Source organism: Melospiza georgiana, chromosome 5 (assembly GCF_028018845.1).
Source record: "Melospiza georgiana isolate bMelGeo1 chromosome 5, bMelGeo1.pri, whole genome shotgun sequence".
Lineage (NCBI taxonomy): Eukaryota > Metazoa > Chordata > Aves > Passeriformes > Passerellidae > Melospiza > Melospiza georgiana.
In genome coordinates this window covers 57,189,201-57,209,307 of record NC_080434.1, presented here as the reverse complement: position 1 = coordinate 57,209,307, position 20,107 = coordinate 57,189,201, and the positions used below count along the sequence as shown (strand labels likewise).

Sequence of the window (20,107 nt, the reverse complement as noted above, 5' to 3'; positions counted from 1 at the left end):
GAGCCCTCCTAGACAAAACAGTGAGGTGTTGTTTACATTGCCCATGCAGAGCCCCGAACCTGGGCTGCTCTGCAGACAGATGGTCTACCTTGCACAACATCTGCTCTCTTTTAAGTTTTCAGTGCCTGGAGAGGCTCTTTAAATCTATTCCCAATACCAATAATGGGTATTTCTGCAGCCAGAACCCTCCTCCCAAGGCCCATGCTTTCCTCCATGCCATTTACATACATACCATTAATTTGCAGTGCTGCTTTGCCCGCATTTTGTCCCCAGCTTCTTGTTTAAGGTGGTCTAATTCTGAGAGAGCCTGCCTCAAACGAGTTTTGGTTTCTTCATACCTTGTTTCAGCAAAACCAAGCTCTCTGTACCACTTCTGAGCCTAACAGGAAGAACAAAAATTCCTGAGTATAATTCCAGCAATGGGATCCTTTCTCAATACCAGCTTACAACCATGGATGTGAGGCTGCTCTCTACATCATAACTTTTGAATTGTTATAAATTCATTAAAATAAATGAACTTACACAATACACTACAATCTCATCATAGGACATTAATGCAGCTCTAGAAGTATGCCCTATAGAATATTTCACTAGAGCTGTGTCAAAAATATTATTTAAATTTGTTTCTAAACATGAAGCTACCATGAATATTCTGAATAAAGTTGAAAAAAAGCTGTGGTGTATGCACATATGATTTCAGAGATTATATCTTTGAAAGTCCTCAGAGCAACGTAAAAACAAGTTTTTTATTAGCTGGGCAGGGGAAAAAGGTTTTCTTGAGGAATGTGCCCTGGTTTCAACTGGGACGGAGCTAATTTTCTCCTTAGTAGCTGGCACAATAATTCAGTATAAGAATCAAAACAAAAATATCAAAAATGAAGAATGCAAAGAAGGGGGAAAAAAAAGCCCTCCATAAACTCACCTTTTAATTTTTTTCTAGGCTGCCTTTATTCCACTTACACACATTAACTGTAGTTTTGAAAACAAAAGTAAACCTAAACCAAAAACCACAAAAAAGCCCCTCAATAGCTCAGCTGGTTGCCTGACAGCAAGCTTTCCTTTGTATGATATATCATTTTTTCTCCCTTCTGGAAGCAAAGGTTTCACATTATTTTAAGTAAATTGAGGAAAGTATTTTAACACACAACTTCCTTATAACACACAAAAGGATTAGAATGACCCAAGTTAATCAGATTTTACAAAAGAAATAAAAATAAAACGGTCTCTTTATGTTCAAAATAAAAGGTCAGAAGTTTTGTCTAGCCATCTAAATCCATCCCTTCATTCTACTTGCCTCACTTGAAAGCTGGGTATCTTATAAAGCTGCTTTCAAAGGACAATAAATTCATACAACCACCACAAAAACCTCATTGCTATTTTTCTTTTACATGCTCAACACACCTGCTGCTGCCAATGGTTTGTCCACAGGGCACGTGAGTGATGCCTGTTACAACCCCATAAATGTATTTCTGCCACAAAACCAAAACTTTCTGCTTAGACGTGCATGGAGTGGAGATTGACTAATAAAAAACAGGAATGTGAATATCTGGTGCATTTGGAAAGGCACAACATTGAAAGCTCCCTTGGATGGTGTGAAAAGTGCAGATTTGCTTCACACAGACAGAGAAGTAGCCTTCCACACTTGGAAGTCTCCAAGAAGGTGATGCTGGACTTGGTGTTGGCTACACAGCTGTGGGAGAAGGGGCAGCACACCTGGCAATGCCTCTGGATGCAGCAAACCCCTGACAGTGATCTGGCTTCTCACTCAAAAACTGCCTTCAGTTCAGGTTTGCAGTAACCCTCAGTGCTTCCTCTACCTTCTCCTTCTCCTCATTCCCAGTGATGTGGAGGGAAGCAGCTGCCCAGAGACGCCAGAGTGGGCAGGTTGTTGTGTGTGCCTCTATCAGGGCACCCAGCCTGTGGCACGGTGTGCTGCAGGAATGCAGCTTCACCTGATGTTCTGGCCAACCGAGGGTGACTCTGACATTCATCACTCAAAGATTAGAGGAACATTTAGGTTCTCTAGATCAGAGACTTCCCTGTTTTGTGAAAGTGTTAGAGCCTGGCAAAAAGCCATGTAAGAAAACACAAGAAAAACCAAATTTGGTCCTCAGAAGTACATCAGAGTAGGTTACCTCTTTTTTTGATTTTTCTAATTCCTTTTGCTGTATTTTTAGTTGATCTTCCACCTTTCTGACTTGCTCTTTCATCATATTGTAGTTTTCAAACATGCTGCCCTGGGTAGACAAAAAGACAGGATGACTCCTCTCACCTGTACCAAATGGCACTCAGTCTTTCATAGAACAATAGATGGTTTCCTCTTAAACTACTACCAAAAAATTGCATAAAATCAAGGTATTGCATATAAATATTTTCCTCTTGGCTATTCTCAAGTGAACTAGTAATTCTGCCTTTATAAGTACATAATAATCTCCACAGAAATTCACTGTGGTGTAAGATACATGGTTACAGAGGAAAAACAAGGATAAGAAATCTACCACAAGTAAAGATCCTGTCTTTAGAGATATGCTTCATATACATCAAAACAATAAAAAAAATTAGACTAAATTAAAAATTAAATTAGTACATGATCATGTGCAACTTTTCACCAAAACATGATATTTTCACCATTATAAAAAGTTACCTTCTGTTAGAACTTGTAGTAGAATAAAAGCTTCTTGTAAAAGCTTTTACTCTTGCAATGGCATAAATAATTTTTTAAAAGCCTGAACAGTGCAGTCTTTTAAGTATTATTTTTAACTTTCTAGCTTGCTGTATCACTTTAACCTTCTCTAATACAACATTCCAAAAAAAAAAAACCCTCTCTGGCATTTTGCCTTCTATTTCGAAGTTAACTTTAGCACCTCAGCTCATGTGACAGGTTACAGTTTCCTCCATCATTCAGCTTTGCCCTCCAAACGACATTTGTGTCTCCCTTTCTTCAGAAGATCCTGATCAATAACATTCCTTACTGTTATTATTTACCTTTTTGCCAGGGGAATAATCTGAAGCATCTGTAGCCAGAACTCCCTGTTCTTCGGTTTGTGTTACATTACATGCTGTTTCAACTTTCTTTGGCTTAAGACCAGCTTGTTGACTTTCTTCTTTTAGTTTTACTATATTTTTGTTTGTTCCTATACTTTTCTCTTTTCTCAGCTCTTCATAGGTGAAACCCAAAGAAGACATTAACTCTTTTAAATTTTTATTTTCTAAAATAAAGTTCTCATTTGCTTTCTGAAGTTCACCGAGCTGTTCTGAAGTTTTTTGCTTGATTCTGTCAATCTCTCTTTCCAGCACACATTTTTCCTCCTGTAAGTCAGAAATGGTTTGATAACAGTTAGTTTTGCAGTCTTGGAGCTCTGAAACTAAAGCCCTGTATTTGTCTTGCTCACACTTTATCTCTGACAATTGTGCCAACAAAGTTTCTTTTTCACCTTCTGAAAGAGCTATTCTTTGTAAATGTCTCTTTCTCTCTTGCAGTAATTCATTATATTTTGCTACACAGTTCTCCTTGTCTTGTAATAATTTAGCCATTTCTTTGAAGCACCTGCTTCTTTCTTCTTTCAGGTAAGAAAGCAGCTGGAAGTATCTCATTTTCCTTCCATTCAGGGATAGAACACTCCCATGAAGTTTATTTGAAGCAAATGTCCATGAGTCTTTTTCAGAATTCCTGTTTTTCTCTTCAGCATATGAGAGACTCTTAGAAAAAGTTGCAACTGAAGATGTTCCTGGGGTCATGGTGCTTTCTTCTGTAAAGTTATCATAACATCCACCAGCAATTTCTTTCTCATTAAGTAAGTTTTGGAATGAAACGATGTTAGCTTCATCTGCTGCTAAAACATATTGAAAATATGCATCCATCTCCTCTTCCAGGGCACACATCATCTGGGCATATCTTTCATTCTCCTGTTGTAACATACTGACTTTTTTGGCATAATTCTCATTCTCTTGCATCAGCAGAAATATCCTCTGAGAACACGCAGCCACTGCTTTTTCCAGTACAGATATTCTCACATCACATTCATTTCCAGCTTTCCAGGTTGATAGAGGACAGAAACACCTATAAAAACTGTTCCCTGGCTGGAATAGTTTGCTTAAGCACACAGGCCTCTCTTGCAGAGGCAACAGCAAGTTTAGCAGATATCTCTCTTCATGTGATGAAAAAAAAAAGTGAGAGTATTCATGCTGCACATTTTTAGCAGCTATTTTCTGACATGAGAAATCCTTATCTGGTTCATGGAGTTTCAAGGTCTGGTCTTTCCTTTTTTTCAGGCCAATATTGCTGGAGGGGCTTATTTGGTGAGTTGGTTTCTGAGCCTGCTTTCCTTTCTCTTCCATTTCAATCATGTCTTCTCCATTATGTTCACTATTCACATCAGGGATGCAGTTTTCTGAAATATTTTCTTCTTTCTCCATTCGTTCAGGACTCCCTTCAAAACACTTTTGAAAGACTTTGAAATCAATAGGTAAACTCTGGGCACCCTGTGTGCTATGGAGACTCTCTCTGGCTTCCACTCCTTGCTTCCCAGGACTGAATAATTCATTTCTGTAGGAAACTTTAGAACTTTCCTCAAGATCACAGGTCACCTGTTCATGTTTGGCTTCATCATTCTGTATTTCCTCTCTTTCAGCTCTCCCTGTAAAGACCTTTTGGTGATACTTTTCATCATCCACATCTTTATCCAGACATTTTTTCTCACTCACACTTCCTGGCAGAATTTGCTTGTTTCCCCAATCTTTTTCCACATTGCATTCTTCTAGAGATGTTGTGAAAATTTCAGCCACAGTGGAAGGCAATGTCCCATGAAGAAATTCAGTAGCTCTGTCATAAAATCCTCCTTTTGCAACAATGCAAAGTCCATCAGACCAAAGATTAGTATTTGTCTCACAGAAACTCAAATTCCTCACTTTCTTTTCAGCAGTGAAAGCTGTTATGTGACATCTCCCAGGCTCAAACAAGGTCAGTGGGAGCTTCTTCCTCATTAAGATTTCAACCACAGAAGCAGGGAATGTCTTCACTGATGGAGTTATGGTGTGTTCCCTCAAGAGAAAAAAAGTTTCTTCATCTTTGGTTTCCTTACTTGTCTCATCACTGGGTAACTTCTCAGAACAAGGGGGAAGCAGTCCTGCTGCATGATGACTTGGGGTACACCTCAAACTCTCCTTTAGAGTATTTGCCCTCTGTGGTCCAAGGGGGACCTGATGACAGCAAATGAGAAATGTTTCAAGTTGAAAAGTATATGCTACAGTCTGTTACTAATCATAATTTGTTTTTCCCTTGATCCACAAAGTACTTGGTTACAGATTGATGAGAAAAAAATATTCCCATACAAAGGGTTTTCAAATGATTTAAAGACTTGCAACGAGTGTAATGTTACAAATTAGGTATGAGTAAGTCAACCATTGTCTTAGTGCACATCTGTATTGACCTTGTAAAGCATCTGTAGTAGCTATAATCTAAAGCTACTTTTATATTCACCTTTAAATACACAAACTCTTCATTTTCTCTCCAATTTCACATGCTCCCAGTGCACAAAGATAGCAAGAACAGCAGTAACTTTTCTTCTCACCTGCTCAGTCTCAGCTAGACCAGCAACTTTCACAAAGGCACTAGAATTGCATTCCAAAACTAGTACAAGGTCTTCTGGAAGCTCCTCCATCTGCTTTAGTCCCTCACAATTACAGGCTGATGTTTCTGTTATGGTGAAGCACAGGTAAATATAATGTCACTCCCAGATAGTTACCCAAAAAGCAAACCCAAAACCATCAGAGCAGATGTTCGGAATAGAAAAATATTTTAGTGAGCATGCTCAAAATTACCTTCTCTATCAGCAGCATTCATCACCACTGTGACAGATACAGATACAGACACGAAAATGAGCTTCAGAAAAACCCCATAAATATTGAGGTCTAAACCAAGGTGTATTTGGGGTTCAGAGTTCCCAGTTCCCAAAGCATTTAGGAACAGAAAATGCATTTCATTACAGTGGGCAGGTAAAAACTTAGGGATTAAATTTACAGGTTAAAATTACTCAGTGCAGGTGTGGATTTACATACACTAAAATTTGCTATAAAATTCCCATTAATTTATGTTGGAAGAATTTACCTGATATAATCTGCCAACAAAAGAGCTTTCATGTTGTTTGGTCTGAAGAGCAAATCTGTCTGCTGCATGGCATTCCCAAGTACTATACTTCATCCAGGACATACAAAGTACCTCCTCACCTCTGTAGGTTCTTGAAAGTTCTAGGATTTCTTGTGAAAGCTCATATCCAAATAGTGGCAAACAGTTATCATTTCACCTTCCCCAAATGCAGTTTACAGATTAGGAGGATTTTAAAGGGTTTACACCTTTTAAGTCATACACACCCCATGAATGAAATAATTTTCACTTAAATGGCACAGAAATGAAAGCAAAAAGTCAGATTTCTTTGCATACCAGACTCTTTATCATGTAGCAGCACTACTGGAGTTTGAGTAGCTCTGCTTCTGAGTGAATCCAAGACTGCCCTCCATTTCAGATGCTGAACTTCATCCTGGGAAAAGGGGGGGAGAAGGAAAAAACCTCACAGGTTATATACATATACAGGTGTTTGTGATATGAAAAATAGGCAAATAAATTTCCTTTGCTATTTTACATTCAAAAGACAAATTATTTCCTTAGAACCGCTATTATTTCATACGATTTTCTTATTTCAACATTTTCCAGTAAATGCTGTAATTGTAGACTTTACTTTAGTTTTCCCTTCATACTTTACAAAGCATTAAGGAAGGAAATCTGAGGCACAAGCATGTAATATGTCAGGTCACAGGTGGAACAATGACTAAATTATATGGTCATCAACAAAGATAAAAGAAAGTCCAATCAAGAAGGGAATAAGACTAATAGTTCAGTGCCCAGCTACAAAGACAATTGTTCCTAGGTTGGAAGAACTCCAAGTGGAATAACCATTCTGAACAAAATTTTGTTTTTCCATTGATAATTTAATTGCATATTTCATATTCTGTTCTTGACATTTCTGTTGAGTCCATGACTGAATTTGAAAATTTTGACACTTCCTGATGCAAAGCAGATACCCCTATTGCTTGATAACAGCAGGTCACATTTCACACGCACTGTGCTCATTTTCAGTGAACAGAAGAATCAGATTTGACTGTCTCAACAAAACACATCATTGAGACAGTAACCAAAACAGCTGCACCACAGAAACCACGCCAAAACAGTCCCTTTTGTCTTCCTGCAGTGCCCTGCATCAAACACCAGCAGAAAATAAATCTGAGCCCTTTGCACTGAGCTACAATTTAAAATTACATATGGATGGGAAAGGTAATGACTTCCAAGTCTTCAGTTCCTAGTGAGTCAGAAAAGGCTGCTGATTTTCCACAGGACCACAAGTGAGAATCATTTTTATTTCAACCCGAGTCAGCTGCCTCATTGTTGTGCTCTATCAAAAAATCTTGACTGGGAGGCACAACTTAAGTGGAAACCACAACACTTCCAAGATATCTTCCCTTATTTTCTTAGTAATATCAACTGATAGAAAGGTTTGGGTTGAAAGGTACCTAAAAGGTCATCCAGTTTCAATCCCCCTGCCATGAGCAGGGGCACCTTCCACCAGACCAGGTTGCTCAGGCCCCATCCAGCTTGGTCTTGAACACCCCCAGGGGCAGGGCATCTAAAACCTCTCTGGGCAACCCGTTTGAAACTAATGCCAATTCCCTGAAACACAATCATTCCTTTCCTGCACCTTTTTGTTTATTTCTTTACAGATATCAACACTTGATTTATACCGTCAAAAGAGGTTACACAAAATTATGAATAAGACACAAGGCTCAGGTGGCAGAACATCACACTGAGAAATCAAGACCTCAGCTGCCACGTGGAAGCTGCAGAAAGATGCATTGCTTGGTTTTTTCATACTTTTCCCTCACCTTCAACAGACCCCCCTAATGCTCACAGGTAGAAACTGATAAGCGAACACACAGCCACATGTAACAAGCTGCTTTTTTTGGTGCATGCTCATTTATCATTTCTCATTCAGGCAGGTACTGCAACTGGAATACTGCAGATAGGATGCTGAGTTTGGAAATTCAATTTTTCTACAAGATTTACCTGCAGACTACACTCCACCATGAGATGCAGTTTACCTCTCAGTCCTCAGTCTACTTGGATCTTGTATGGCACACAATTTCTCATTTTTATAGCTGTTGATGGAGTATGATGAGATCAAATAGGATTTTTCTTGTAACTATCTTGGTTTAAATACTACAAGATGGAGGTGCTGAGACTGAGAAATTCTATTTTAATACATGCTGGTAAAACTCCAGATAAGGGGGAAAACCCTTTTCAGTTTTACAGAAAAAACACCAGATGTCTCCCTCCTCCTTTTATCATAGATACTGATTTTTTTTCCTTGCTATGTCAAGTCATTTTCTACTAGAAAAATGCAAGTGTACTTGTAGTACCAAAAGAGAAGGAAGAGACAATCAGAAATGCAGAAGGCACAGGATTTGATGCTGCTGATTCTATACACAGTATTGAAAGAACACTATCCACTCTGCAGCAGAGTAAAGTAAACACCAATTATGGCCTTTTCATTTATACCAAAGACTGGATAACTGAGACTCTAGTCCCCTATGACACCAGAAATGCAAATTAATATTTCAAAACTAAATGGTTAGAAAGCTTCTTGTAAAGAAAAAAAATAGGCTTTTATTAGAGTACAAAATAGAAATAATCCTGCTTCTTGAAGACTTCTGGATTGGTCTCAGGTAATTAGTCTTTTGTGTATCTCGCTTTCTCATCTTTAAATAACTCATTTTTTCCCTCCTTTTCTCAATTTTATCAAACCAATAGTAATTCTTCACTACTTCTTCTCTGGCTCTGAAAGCCCTCACTCCTCTTGGCTTTAGCTGTGCAGTACCCTCATTGTGCATTTGTTTGTTATACCTGCTTATGACTCAGTGCAAGTCCCTCAAAAAGTATCTTAAAATATTTTTAAACTGTATTCTTCATTCCCAAGGAAAAGTGAATACACCAGTTAAAGTGATCATAGCAATGGGTCATGGTAAGCAGCTGGTTTTTCTGCCACCTTGGGGCAGCTCCACAGACACGTGGGGTATGCTGCAGCTCCTGAGCTCAACTCAGAGGTCATGACGTGCTGCTGGTTACTGCAGGATGATCTCACCACTCTCTCACAGAGACCTCCTGGAGCTCACTGCTTTGGGATCTAGAATCACTGATGGGATAAAATCACCAGGCCTGCAAAAGTGCATTTCACTAACAGGTTAAAAAAAAAAAAGCCCATATTTCCTCTAGCTTTATGGATACAAGATCCTTTCTAGCTTCTCCCAGTTCTGGAAGCACTCACAGTCTGACTGACCTTCAAGATGAAATGGTTTTGCTCATGCCCATTGCCTCCTGGTTAGCTGCAGTTAAAATCAGGAGAGGTCCTGGAATATCAGGTCACAATCTGAATGAGTGTGAGGCATAGCTGATTTCACTTTAAATAAAGTCTCAATAAAAATACCCTGCACCTCAGTGCATGAAGAATAAAACTTTGTTTGAGTCCACGCTGTGAAAATAATTGTTCCTTGTCAGCAAAATGAATTGGCAGAAGCTGAATGCCATATTACAGCACGAGCAGAGCTTTCCCATGCAGGGCTGGGGCGAAGTGCTCAAAGCAAACAAGTCCCATTCAGTGTATTCAGGGCATATCACAATGCTGCAGAGCCACAAACCACCGACGGGCTCAGCTCATTTGTCATGAACGCTGCCTCCATCTTCCCTTGTTTATAATTATCCAGAAAATCTCAGAGACGACATTTATTGTCAAGAGTGCTTTTTGCTCCAGCATTTGGGCAATAATGAATAACATGCAAAAACTCATCCAACCATTTGTGTCCTCCTCCACTGAGGGGTGTCCACAAGGCAAGTCTCAGAAGTTCTGGGTTCCACTTTTAGTGCCAATCTCATTCACATTGAGACCTTTTGTTGTGAGCACAGCACTTCAAAGGTTAAGAAAAAAAGGTTTGTTGAGTGTCCTCAATGAGCACCTAGCAAAAGCTCAGATGCAATGAAGCTCCAGCTACTGATTCTCCTGGGTGTGAAAGAGACACTGGGAAGTACTAATGGATAAACAATAAGAAGAAAAAAAATCAGGCAGGATAAAGCCTCACACGTGCATCTTGACTGTACCTCTAATGACAGGTATAATCCAGGGTGATACAAAGATAAAAACTAATTACATTTTGCATTATTTTTACTTACCAGTTGACTTACCAGGTAAATACTGCTGTCCCCATCCACCAATCTTGTAAGTTCTGAGTATTTTTCTTTCTTCTTTTTCAACTTCATAGTACTTCGATCTTTTAAAGTTCTGTTTTCATCTAAAAGCTCTTCCACTTTTTCCTGTAGTTTGATTTCAGATAATTTTAAGCTAGAGATCTGATGGTGAGATTCTTCCAATTTTGTTCTGAGAAAGTCTTCAGTGTTCTGAGAGCACTGCAGTTCAGTCAGCAGGTGTGCCTGTTCTCTGCTAGTGTTCTCTTCTTTTTCCCTCAAGAACTTCAGGTTTTGCTCTAATGCCTTAAGGTAGCTTTTCACATCATGCTCCACATTTTCAATACAAGCCTTCCATTCCATTTCTTCCCTGCCAGGGTGTTTACAGCCCTGAGTCCCACTGAACACTGACTGCTGGAGGTGCTGCACCATTCCCTCTTCTAACTTGGATGTCAAAAGAGCAATATGGGCATTAAGATCCAGGACTTGCTTTTCCAGCCTAGATACTTCACCCTGAAGGTAACAGTCCCTTTTCCTCAGTACTGCTGTCTGTTGTCTCTGCCTTTGTTTGTAGTGCTCAAAATATTCTGACTGGCTTTTTATTTCATCCTCTTTTGTCTTCAGCTGCTCCTGAAGCCAACGCAACTTTTCCTTGTTCTTCTTCTCTGACTTCTTTTGGTTTTCAACCTATCATTTCAGTGAGATATACAGTTAACAACTGTTAATAACTGTTCACTTATAATTTTTCTTTATTTAATGATAATTCTGCCCTTGTTTTCTGAAAGCTCAGGAATAACACAAGTAGAATTTTTTTAAAGGAAGTAAAATGCTGTATTTAGAGCAAAAATAACCTGCTTTGTCATTTCAGCTATCACCAAAACATCTCAGTAGGAACTAAATAAAACAAACTCATCCACATCTGCTATTACATGACATACAAGAACCTTTTAAACACATTTTTGAATGTACTAAAGTACATATTAAACCAAAATAAACCTTTGAACTGTAATTCATATATCCAGCTCTGATTTATACAGTAACACATCCTTAACACTGACAGTACTGTAGCACTGGGGTGTTACAGGGAGTGGAGCTGTGGTTCTGTTATAGAAAACAGGACACACACTTTCCAGAGCCCAGGAATTTTCCCACTGCTCTTCACTGTACCTGTCACCTGTCAGCTCCTCTTATGAGACTGCTGAAAAAGGAGAAAGGAACAGATGCCTTTTGAAACACTTTGAGAAAGGCTTTGGTATTTTCCTTTGCACTGCAGTGTGTTTGAACACAGAGACTTGGAGGTGAAAGATGCCAGTTAAAGGCAGGAGAGGCTTTCATGAGTCCAGTACTGCCCCAGCTTTGAGCAGAGTAAGAGCCACCAGAATCACAGGGACACAGCAGCAACTTTGAAGCGAGACTGAAGGCACAGAGACATGAAGGAATGACTTTGGTTTTTTTAGGACTTCTTTAGATCAGTCATTTTGATCATCAGTACTTTCCTAGGACTGGTCAGAAGGAAAAGTCAGTTAGATGTGGACTAATATTTTGGTTTGTTAACTCTTGATGGGAATATATGTCTAAGTTTCCCGAGTCTTGAAAAATACATTTCACTTTTAATTACAAAAGCAGAGACTATTCCTCATTCTTGTGAATCTTGCCACATAATACTGGTGTCCTGTTAGAGTACTCATCTTTGACCTAAAATGCTGATAAAATGAAAGGATATCTTATGACAAACAGAATTGAAGGACATTGTTTTACTGAAGCCTGTTCCTGAAAACCTTTCACTTATTCTCCACTTTCATGAATCCATCGATTGAGCAAACTAGGTAAAAATGCCTGTTGTATGGGGCTAGGAAGATAAAGTCTGACCTAAGGAATACACTGAGCAGGTCCTAGGGAGAAAGTAAGAAGGGGGAGCATTAATTTGATCAAGGGCCTGAATTAGAGAAGCAACAGCAGCGCTGTCAAAAACAACAGAGAAATAAAAGGCTGGGAGGCAAAAAAAAAAAAAATAAATCCAAAAATTCTTCTGATTTCTCTTTGGTTGTAGCAAAAGAGAAGAGCTGAGACCATTTATTTCTTTAAAGCAGAGGTCATTGGAGATGAGCTTGACTTACAAATTACTATCACAAAGAGGAAATAAACAAGGTCATTTGAAACAACATCCCCTCACCAAGTGGATCAGGTCCTCCTGAATGCTTTGCAGTTTCCCTTTAACGCGCAGATTGGCATTTTCAACCTGGCCCAGCTTCACACAAAGTTGATCAATCCTCACAAGAAGTGTTTGGTGTGACAGCTCCAGCTCTCTCATCCTGTGATAGTGAGAATGAACATTTTTGCTAAGTAAATACCACAGCACGGTTCCAGATGGATAAGCAGTCACAAGCAATGCATCAATTTATCTTTTTTTTGTATTTTTCTCACAAAAATAAAATAGTAACAAATTTTTGATCACTAATATAACAAATACTTAATTCTTAACACGTCTACTGGGGTTTGCACATTAGGCTGGAGAGTGTCAAAATTGTTGAAGAGTACCTTTCTGCTGACTTAATAAGAATACCATAAGCAAAAAAAGATTTACAAGATTTTTGTTCAATGGAGTTTATCATGCTATATGAAGTAACAACTCACCATAAAGACAACCACAACACTTCAGTCTCTGCACGTACCTGATCATAGGATTTTGGCAGGTTCACAGTCAGTGAAATTCAATTTTTATGCCAGTAAATGCTTCCCATCAAAGCTGACATTACAGGCAACCTACAAGTACCTCTGTTTTGGGGGCTGAAGTGAAAATATCTTACTTGTAACATGCCTTCAGTGGGTACTAAACCCTACAGTGCATAATTGTCTTTGTCCACAAAGATGGATTTTGACAAAATACAGGTTTGCTTTGCCTGTTGCTAGCCAAATGTTATGAAGTGTGATATAAAAATCTTTTTAAAAAGATTATTATTTTGGAAAAAGTCCCATTATTAAAATATTTCTGACAGAATTCCTTGATGAAGTCAAAGCAATTAAAAATTATACAAATAAATGTTTTAATGTCATTTATATTTCCTATTCTTTTTAACCTTTATATTCTTTAGAACAGTGCTGACTACCAAAACCTTATTATTCTAGTCAAATGTATAATTAATGCATAATGGCACCTTCATCTACTGTAATGGTTTTATAATTGACACACTTAATTAGATGAAGCTTTCTGAAAAAAGGAACTTTTTTTACAACACAAAATTCAAATTAAATCTTATTTTAAAAGGAAAGAAATATACTTGACAAACAGAATTTGCATCATACAAATATTTAAGAATGAAACATCCTGAGAAATCTGCCTGGTTATTTGCAAAAATATGCTAGACCATGCTGTAAATCTTACTTAAATAATAATTCTTAAAAAATTATTATTGCATTTCTATTCTGACAGATATACAAAATATACATGAATCTTCTCCAACACACTAAAACCACAGAAAGACTTTCTTTCTGCTGGTTCTGCATGTATCATTTGACAACCAGTACACAGGGCAAAGTGAAGAGTACATTTGTCACATAACAATAAATTTTAATGCAACCCCCCTCTTCCATTTACCTCTTTCTCAGGATGGAATTTGACTCCACGCAGTCCTCCAGAACACCTTTCAGTTTTTCCCTTGACTTTTCCAGCTCTTTTATTCTGAGAGTCAAATTCTCTTCTCCAGCACTGTTTACTTTTTCATCAGGTGTGCCTGCATCTTCTAATTCCTGCAAAACCCAGGGAGTAGCAATTTTAACATTGAAATTCAGGATAGCAAATTCTTCATTACTGGGCATTCTAATACAGTAACAAAATTCTGGTTCTCTTCCAGATGAAGGATTCATGATAAAAAAGAGCCCAAATTAGGTTCTCAGTGTTCTACAGTCTAAGCCTGCAGTAACAGAGTCTAAGCCTCTGATGATCAAATGAACTGTGCTTCTTGATTCTGAATACATTTATTATTTATGAGAAAGTCTCATTTCATTAGCCTTATTAGCATGTGTGAAGGGAGTTGCCATTCACAACCCAAGATCCCCAGAAAAGATTCAGTTAGACTAATTAATAAAGGAATTAGCCATCAAAGTTTTGAAAAGAGAATAATTTTCTACTAAACATGGGAGTTCATAAACTGAGTGTGTTTACTTTGGATAAATATATTACATTATTATTGTTTTAAGACAGCAGACTAAAAAAGAATATTTCCTATTCAAAAGGCATTCCATAACTATTTCAGAGAAAACATTCTGTTTATTTAATTGGTATTTTGGAATTCTGCATGCAGTATTTTATTTGTATCTACTTCACTTCTGACAGGTAATGAAACCATAGCTGAAAGAAACTTTCAAATTTGGGCTTGAGAAGGCAAACTAAGGTTGGTTCTTTTCTTCTGCCTCTTTCAGTCATAGGTCTGAAAATTCTTCAGAAACTCACTTCAGTAAGTTTAGTCTTAGAACTGTGTCCTGCTTTCTGCTGGGACAGAGATAATTTTCTCCTTAGAAGCTGGCACAGCGCTGTGTTTTGGATTTGGGATGAGAATAATGCTGATCACACTCTGGTGTTTTGGCTGCTGCTCAGCAGTGCTCACCCTGTGTCAAGGACTCTTCAGTGGCTCCTGTCTGCCAGTGAGGAGCTGCACCAGGAGCTGGGGGGGAGCACAGCTGGGACAGCTGGTCCAAACTGTCCAAAGGGATATTCCACACCACAGAGCTTCATTATAGAAGGGAATTACCCAGGGAGGGACTGATTGCTGTCCAGGAACTGGGAGGCTGTAGGTCAGCAGGTGTAGTGCAAAGCACACTTGCTTGTCTTGAGTCCTGTTAAATTCTTCATCTTTCTCCTTATAATTACAATTATTAGCATCAGCATAATATTATAGCAATATTTTTTATCAGTTATTAAATTGTTTCTCAACCCAAGAGATCTACCTTTTCTTTCTGATTCTCCTCCCCACCAGTGGAGGGAGGGTGTGGAGGGACCAAGGCTGCATGGTGCTGGCTGTCAGCTGGGTTAAACCTCAACCAGCTGCCACCTGTGAAATGCCTGTGAAATGATTAAATGCTTTTGCTACATTTGTGTTGCTATGGAATTGGATCTGTTACTGGAATTCAACCAGATTTTGGATTTATTACCAAGGAAATAATGCAATTACTGTTGGGTTTTTTGGGTTTTTTTGGCGGACAAATGCTGAATCTACAGTGCAAATAAGAACATAAAAGTAACTTTTTTATATTGATGAATAGAAAATGGCATAAAATCAGTGCAAAAGAATAAAAAACCCAGTTCTCTTATCAGCTCATGTTTTGATGCTTTGTTATGTGCTATTCACAGGTTCTGTCAACCAAGTTACATAGAGTAACTTTGGTCAATTGTATGAACTCGCTGGCCTTGTGTCAGCTGTAAAAGGACGTAGAACTGAAACAACTCAGGCACCCCTCAGCCTCTTAAGAAGACATGATATTGAAAAGTTTCAAGTATGGATAGACATCAAAGAATAAATCCATGTGGACAACAAAGTTCACACTTTTTGTGATACCAAGTCCCATCACTTCCCAGAGACCATGCACCCCTGAGACATGTTAACATAATTATGGCTCTCCCCTGGATGGTATCATTTCCCAAATGGAACAGTGTCTTCAATTTAGACTTCCTCGAGACATCAGTATTTTGTTTTTACTTGTTATTTGTAAATTGAATAGACACCCTGTTCTGTGACAATGGTTATATCTGAACAGCACTGCAAAAGGCACATATAATAACACTGAACATTGTTACTTTTCTCAATAATAATTTACAGTGGAAGCCAAATTAATATCATTTGCAACTCTAGCATGAAACCAGAAAAGCTGTTACAAGTGACACAAGCAATGAGAAAGTTACAGTTTCCTTCTTCACTTATACAGTTGGGACAGATGATTTGAAAGCTGTGTCACAAAAAGGGAAAATCAGGCCCAAATTCTGTGATTCAGTCCATCTTGTCTGGAACTGAATCACAAATAATAGAATCACTAAGATTGGAAAAGATCTCTAACAGCACCAAGACCAACCACCAACACAGCAGTGCCAAGTCCAGCATTAAAGCATGTCCCCAAGTGCCACAGCCACACCTTTGAACATTTCCAGGGATGGTGATTCTACCACCTCCCTGGATAGCCTACTCCAAAGCCTGAACATCCTGCTAACACACTGTACCCGTTCTCAGCTCTACAGTAAATACCAATATACAACAGATAGTAAGACTGTAATGATCTGTTTTCCCAAAGTACAAATCCTGCTAGTTTCATGCAGAAAAAAACCATCATAAATGCAATGGAAAATGTCAATTTTCAATCAGCCAGTTTTCTTGAGAAAACTGTCACATGTAAATGACAATGTAATGACAAAACACATACCAAAGTAAGGAAATGAAACTGATCATACCTTCTCTGCCTTTAAGAACACCCTCTCCTGTCCGTGCAGCGCGCTTGTCGTGGGAGCCATGGGCTCTGACCATCCCATCTTTGTGCTTGTAGTTCCTTATTCAAAACAGAGATGAGCAAATCTGTGTCTATGAGAAGTGTTTCTTTGCCAAGAAAATCTTTGTTCCTTCACTGGCACCAGGTTTGATTATCTAAGCTCTGTTGTGGTCCTTTGCTTTTGAGTCATGCCAGGACTCTCTCTTGCAGTGGCGGCCTTATTTTCCCACATTCTGTCATCACACTGCTAAAAACCATAACTAAAACATGAAAAATTTCTATTTGAAAACAGATTCCCTAAATGCTTGTTCCTTTTGAACAATTTATTGTGAGCAACACATTCTTTTGGGGACTGAGATTCCAGACTTATGCATGATCCTTGTTTCCAAGGTAAATTGTGCTTTCTACCAGGGTTATTCCAACCCTGACATCAGCCACAATTTGCTGCATGTGACTGAATTAATCTTGTGGAGTGTCTCAGCTCCTTCTGTAGGTAAATGCTCTTGTCCAGTGATTCTCTGTGCAGAGTACTTCTCTTCAGAGCCTGATAATTATCTGAGAAAACAGGCTGCTTCTGAGGCTGATTCCAGCACCTTCAACAGTTTCCTCTGTCCTTCATAGTTGTTCATTGCCTTATGTTATCTTTCTCAATCATAATTTCCACTTCATGTGATGTGTTATTTTTTTTATTTTTTATTTTTTTATATTGTAACCAGCTACTTCATGTTGGAGTTCAGTGTGTCCATGGGAGTAGATTTGTTTCACAAATATGATTTTCAAGAAAACGTGATGGAGGAGAAAGTTATCTTCTAATATTGTGCTCTTAATGTTTGCATCTTGCCTCGACACTTCAGAAATAATTAAAATTATCTATTTATTCATATTGCCTTTACAGTTCTGAAGCATTTATTTGCTTCTCCTTCTTTGAAAGAGTAATATTTTTTCATTTTCTAACCATTCTCTTAAAAGGTCTTTGCAACTTCCTTTTTTTTCCAGCGTGTGCTTCACCCCAAATTTTTCTTGCAGTTCAGGTGGTCAATGATTGTTTATCTACCTCTGCTGGTAGAGGTTGTGCCATTTTTGCTAATGATGATGTTTTTTCATTTTACCTGAGAGGATGCCATGATTTCCAAATATTCACATTCAACTATTTCTCTGCTTATCACATTTATCTACATGATCATTTCTCCAAGTCCTTTCTTCTTGAAGAGATCACTGAGCACAGCACATCATGCATTCTCTTTTCCTGACCTCTCAGGCCACCATGGAATCTGTCATTTTCCCAGTGCTGTCTTTACAAGACATTGCCTTTCTTTTCAATAAACATTCAAAGAATCATATTTCCCACACAGTTCTCACCCACTTTAAAGTTTTCATACTTCAATCTACCATCTTGCCTTTCTCCAAAACCCTTCCATTCTGCACCTGTGGATTTCCAACTTAGGAGTTTAATATGAATTTGACCACTGCAGGGATGTAAACCTTTATTTGTTTCCAACTTTGAACAGTTTGCTTCCTTTCAGCTATTTACTACAGACAACTTATTGTCAAACACTTAGCTTTTTTAATACAGATATTAAAAAGGAGATCCTGTGTTTCTTGGGTGAAATGCAAACCACATTTGTTGAAAGCATGCAGTATGGAGACAAAGATCTCAGTACTGTAAGAAAACCATTTGGTAGATAACAGTTCACATAGCAGCCAGTAATTGCACTTGTATTTTTCTGCTGTTTGGTTGGTGGGAGAGTCTAAGTCCTGTTTGTAATTTTTTTCAGTGTTTATGATGTGCTGGTCTTTATTTGATTGTGAAATCATTCCAGCTTGAAGCCATATCTTTTAAAAAGTCTCTAATTTTAATTTTGCAGCTTCAAGTATTATGCAAACTGATTTATGAAAAAAAAAATGCACCAATTTAAAGCTGCTTGATAAATATTTTCCGTGTTTTTGCATGTGGACTCAGCTTTTCACTCCATAGCTTCTTTTAATAGCCTGTAAACAAAATGAAACCAAAACAGAAAACAAAAATAACAAAGAAAAGAAAAAGTATGCTAAGCTTCACATAAAAACATTACTTTAGGAATATGTGTTGGTATCAACCCTAAATTCACAGACAGCTCAATACCTGAATGTTTTATATTACCTTCAGAATAACTAGAACCAAAATTACTATCAGTAAATCACCTGGTTTGCCTTGAAATAATTAACATCGTTGACAAGTCCAACTATAATTAAGTCTCTTAAAATTGGCTTTTTTGTGTTAGATTAACCAGAGACAGATTCATTTCTGGCAAGATGAATTAAAGAACATTGCCCTTCAAACCAGCACCACAATGTGATGTGCACTCCTAGAAATGTCAAAATCTGAGTAGTTATGTGGCTGCACAGTCATTATCCCTGTGTTATCTCCTCAAAATGCTTGTCACCAAGCTTGAATTTAATTACTTGAGTGCTTATTGCTGACAGGAAGAGTAGTACATTATATCAGCATAATGCCTTTTTTGAAGACTATAAAAATTTTCAATTTATTTTATTTTTTTTCTCTTTTAATCTAAGAGAAATTCAGAATACTATCAGGTAATATCAGAATGGAAACCTATAAATCCCTTGAATGCATAGCATGACAAAATATTTTAAATGGAATTTTAAAAATGCTGGTGATTTCACTGTTTATTGAATGTTTATAAAGTATTTCTAGATTTGGCCAGTATATCTTTCAACATATTTAAAAACATATATATTCCTCCAGCTGTTAGCACCTCTTACTGGGACTGGTATAAAAAACATGGAGGAAATTCCAAAGGCAATAGTTTGATAACTCTTTTAACATTACTCTTTCCAACTTATCTTAACCAAAATAGCATCTGTCTCATCTCATCCAAAAATTCATTTCAGAATGTGGAAAGGTGAACAGTTTACTACAAGGCTTCACCTTTCTTCAAACACCTTTCTATAAGCATATGCTCAATCTTTACAAAATTAACAAAATTTCAGAAGCAATCCTGAAAATACTGAAAAATTTTGTTCCATTTCAACTACTTTTCAACTTCTAACAATCAAAAGAAAGCTCCTGCACTTTTAAGAAAACAATAATATCTGAGAATTACATTCTACCCATCTGCATTTGTTACCATTTTATTGAAAAAATTATTGAAAAGTAAAAAGCATATGCAGCAATGCTTGTAATAAAAGCCCAGAGCAAGTTCAAAAGAGCATCAACAGAAAGATGATAACTGAACATACTGGACCTGAAAACCCTAGAAAAAGCCCAAAATAATACAGGTCTGATTTCTCAAAAGTATTTGAGATCTGGGCAGTAGAAAGTATTGTTTCATGCTAACAATATTGTTTCATGCT

General features: G+C 37.8%; 1 protein-coding gene across 16 annotated transcripts in view; it reads right to left on the bottom strand.

The window, feature by feature from the left end:
* Positions 1–20,107, bottom strand: part of JAKMIP1 (janus kinase and microtubule interacting protein 1) — a 226,327-nt gene that overhangs the window by 65,512 nt on the left and 140,708 nt on the right. For 7 of the 16 annotated variants that reach the window (XM_058025234.1, XM_058025233.1, XM_058025237.1 and 4 more), the window contains exons 1-9: positions 16,719–18,700; positions 13,878–14,029; positions 12,456–12,594; positions 10,271–10,969; positions 6,440–6,536; positions 5,571–5,695; positions 2,986–5,199; positions 2,136–2,237; positions 233–379 (exon numbers count right to left, since the gene is read on the bottom strand). In XM_058025234.1, coding sequence (XP_057881217.1) covers positions 233–379; positions 2,136–2,237; positions 2,986–5,199; positions 5,571–5,695; positions 6,440–6,536; positions 10,271–10,969; positions 12,456–12,594; positions 13,878–14,029; positions 16,719–16,796 — 3,753 coding nt within the window. In that variant the 5' untranslated portion in view covers positions 16,797–18,700. Of the gene's footprint in view, positions 1–232; positions 380–940; positions 996–2,135; positions 2,238–2,985; positions 5,200–5,570; positions 5,696–6,439; positions 6,537–10,270; positions 10,970–12,455; positions 12,595–13,877; positions 14,030–16,718; positions 18,743–20,107 lie in introns of those variants that run through there. The other 9 variants (XM_058025246.1, XM_058025243.1, XM_058025249.1 and 6 more) reach the window with 4 other exon arrangements.